General features: G+C 36.8%; 1 protein-coding gene across 1 annotated transcript in view; it reads right to left on the bottom strand.

Annotated features, from left to right (window-relative positions):
• galnt16 (UDP-N-acetyl-alpha-D-galactosamine:polypeptide N-acetylgalactosaminyltransferase 16) overlaps positions 1–4,080 on the bottom strand; it is a gene marked incomplete at its 3' end in the record, with an annotated part of 35,804 nt that overhangs the window by 2,427 nt on the left and 29,297 nt on the right. Inside the window, 4 exon segments of the mRNA XM_035674079.1 lie at positions 391–474; positions 1,361–1,453; positions 2,476–2,602; positions 3,500–3,603. Of these exon segments, the coding sequence (XP_035529972.1) occupies positions 391–474; positions 1,361–1,453; positions 2,476–2,602; positions 3,500–3,603 (408 nt within the window).

Raw genomic sequence — 4,080 nt, 5'->3', positions numbered from 1 at the left:
AAATTTACTTACTTTACTTACTTAGGAAGAATCAACTGTGGTTCAATATGAAGCAAACACAAGTGTGATGTGTAAAACTTGAAGCCTTCAGTGCACAACTGAAGACTGTGAATGGACTTTATAGCGAAGTAGGAGACATCTTAAATCCAGCAGTGACACTTTTAAAATGAAAAATACTTGCATATTCATAGATTGTGGACATTTCATTTAGATGAAGGAGAAGATTTAATTTTTAAGTTAAACTTGGTAGAAAAAACATATCAGACACAAATAATTATTCAAAGTATTTCCTAAAATATGTCTGGAGGAGATCTTTATGCCTCCATACAACAATCCTGTCAGATACCATAAATGAACATGCTGAATATGAGCTCAGTTTGAGTGCCGTACCTCAGCTCAGGATAGACGTTCTCCATATACCAGCGGAAAGGTTTGCAGTTCAACTTCCGCCGCAGTGTCAGTCGGTCTGCAATGCTGCAGAAAGAAACAAACACACGAGGATGAAGAGACAGGAAGGATGGGGAGAGGAGAGGAGAATGTGAGACACAGTAAGAGAGAAAGATGTTTTAAAGTCCTGCTGATGCTGATGCTGAGAACTCAGCTGAACCGGCCGACTCAGCTAATGAGGATCTTATTAATAGTGTTGAACCAGCAATAACTCTTTTCTGCTAATACCAGAGAGGGATTTCTGTTTTAATCCACAAACACAGCACTGAGGGCTCTCTTGTGATTATTTGGTGTTGGGCCTCTAATACAAATTGAGTTGAAACTATTAGTGGAATAATTGATTAGTTTATTGACTTGAAATTAAATGGCAACAAATGTCTAAATAAGTTTATCATTTCATTCATTATTTAAATAAAAATGCCAATCTTTCTCTGGTTCCAGCTTCTCTAATGTAAGGATTTGCTGCTTTTCTTCATCGTATATGATAGTAAACTGAATATCTTTGGGTTTTGGACTGAGGGTTGAATAAAATAAGGAATTAAAAGATGCTATATTGCACTCTAGGTAACTATATTAGGCATTCTTTACTATTTTATAGACAAAACGATTAATTGATTAATCGAGGAATCATTAAAGAATGTATCAAAAATAAAAATAACTGTTAGTTGCAGCACTTGATACAAATGTCCTTAAAATAGTGCACACAAGAAAATAAACAGAAATAAACAGATCTTGTTTGCTAGCTCTATTATTACCAGAGTTTCCATGGCAACTAGTTGTTTATTATGGACATTATGAGCATGATTGCCTGACTGAGACATGGTATCATACAGGTATAACCTGTATGAAACATAACCAAGCCTTTATATGTACCACACATTGAGAGAAGAGAGTGACAGTATAATGGACATACCTGCCAAAGGCCTTGCCCTGGGCTGATGGCCTCGCAGAGTAGTAGTACTGTTTATACTCGTCCATCCACACCTCAGCAGCCCGCCGGGTGTTCCTGCATGGACACAGACACAACACCTGCTCAGACACAGTAATGACAGAGCTGCTGGCATTCCTGCAGGTAACTCTAATGACAGTGTCACCCACATGAGCATTCAGACACCAAAAAAAACATCTCCATCAGGAATTTCATATTCCTTAAATTATAGGTGTAACATGACAAATTGGAACAGTCTGGGACCAAGCTGACTTGTTTTAAAGGATTCTGCAGTATCTTTCATACAAAACTACAGCCATATTACCAATCTAAGTTTATACATGTACAGTATACTGATGCTAAATCTTGTCTGCATTCAAGAGATGATGATAAACACACAGCATAACCTCTATTGAACCATTTTTATTGTAGCTATATTTTTGAGGACCAGTCAAAAAACCAAAATGTAACTTTATTGGCTCTGTATTTCACTGTGGTTACTAACTACATTAAAGGAATACTAATGGACCTCTAAGAAACACTTGAGTAGTGGCTTGACACAGATTTCAAAGTGGTAATGACAGACTGGTTGCCTTGCATACTGATGACCAAATGTAGTTAAAAATCAGTATACTGTTTAAATGCAGCTCAGATTACGATTTCAGCACAAATAGCCTATGAAGTTATATAATTATCATATTGTTTCTTTGCTACCTGGTAGAAAAAGTCCAGTCTTAACAGTTGGAAATCTTTAGTTCATTCAGAGAAAGCTGAATTTGTCAGTACCATCCCAGACACTAACAACTATTAGAATTGAGAAGTTACACTGTTATTATATTACGTGATGTCTGGGTGAAGAATAACTTTTTCAGAATTCAGTTACTTGCTTACTCATCTCTCACTGCAACTAGTGTCAAAATGTGTGAAAAGTGTGAAGTTTGCCTGGCGAGGCACTTCACTTCCCGCTGAATCATGTGACACTTAAGATTTTAAAGCTGACTAAAAGATTAACCTTCTTGGCAGTTGTTAAATTGTTTTGCGGTGTAATAACACAGTGCCGCAGACAGGATGTCAGGTTTCTAACAGATCAACCCACTCACTTAATGTAGGTGAGGGCATTGCCTTCTGGGAAGTCATATGGGTGTCGTTTCCTGAACACGTGACCCACGCGGCTGCAGGGAAGAATCTCCAGGCTTCCTCCGCACATCCACACCCGGAAAGAAAGCTCTGCAGGAGGACAGACACAGAGGGGGAGATCAAGTATGTAAGCACGCAGTCTGTCTGTCTGTCTATAAATGACACTGTCTGATCTACATCATCCCGGTATCGGCCTGGCCATGTTCACCTGCTACATTTTCTACTGCAGCAGATGGCTGTAAGCTGTAAATCAGCAGCATGAAAGCTGTTGCAGATGATAATTTAATGCTCTGCTGCATTGCAAGTTCCAAGGACACAATTGGCATTTCAGAGAGCGAGCTGCTGGACCTCTGCGGCATCCAGAAGCACCTGCAGTTGTCGAGAGCCAGGCATGCCACAACAAGACTAAATTAAGACATTAAAATGTCTTGAATTTGAATTTTTCCTTGTTATTTATGTGTTTTGTCAAACATAGCAGTCAGTAAGAACAGTAAGCATTATTTTCTTCTTTACTTTTTGTTCTAGACTAGTGATATTTAACCAAATGAGCACAGGACTCCATATTTATTTACAGTGATTGGGAAAAAATCCATTGTTCTCATTACCACTTAAAATCCATTATCCCTCATTGTAGTATGTTTAAGTTCAGAGAAAGCTATATATGGATTTGGTTTAATATTCAAATTCACCTTGTTTTTTATTTTGTAAATTAAGAGTTTAATATCCTGACCACCTACTTCTCTTTAGGAAAAACTTAGGAAAGACCACATCAAAATGTAAAATATTTTAGAAAATTAAATAAAGTATAAGAATTTGTATTAATGAATCAAAGTTGGAATATTTTACAGTATATGTCTGAACTTTTCCAGCAGCTCAAAGTAAAGCTTGATTTTAAAGACATACTGAGTGGGATGCCTGTGGAGGATGATTAATAAAAAGTCATCATTCTAATTCAAGTAAAAGTTAAAACATCATCAGTGTGCTCACCAAAGTTCTCCCCTCCCCAGATGTCCATGTGGGTGTCATACTGGCCCAGGTGGTTGAACCAGCTCTTGTCCATGACGAAAATCCCACCAGCGATGACGGGAGTCCTGCAGAGTACAGGGAGGAAAGGAGTCATTTTTCTTCACTTACTAATTGGGGGGGGGGCTTTCCCAGTCTGCAAACTGGGAACCAGATAGTAATTTTAGGGTAGATTTAATCTGAGATATCACAAATGTTCTGACATGACAGAAAATAATAAACATGCAGAAAAGGTTTTATATTGTTAATGAGAAGTAATCAAAAGTCAAACAAAGCAGTTAAGTATTAAAAGATTATGCTTTGACTAAAGTTAGTTATATATATAAAAAAATAACTTTATATAACTTTTGTGGTCTAGGATCCCTAGAATGAAGAATATCTAGAAGGAAGAATACCTTTTAGTATTTTAGTATATGTCACAATGGTATGTTTTTTCTTACATTCTTTATACTTATATATATATATATGTATTAATATATTATATTATATATTAATGCATCCACATATCTTTCATATAAGATGTTCCTTTATTGATCCCCCTTAGG

Source organism: Morone saxatilis, unplaced genomic scaffold (genome assembly GCF_004916995.1).
Source record: "Morone saxatilis isolate NCDOM2014 unplaced genomic scaffold, NCSU_SB_2.0 Contig3, whole genome shotgun sequence".
Lineage (NCBI taxonomy): Eukaryota > Metazoa > Chordata > Actinopteri > Moronidae > Morone > Morone saxatilis.
This window is presented reverse-complemented; position numbering and strand designations above follow the sequence as displayed.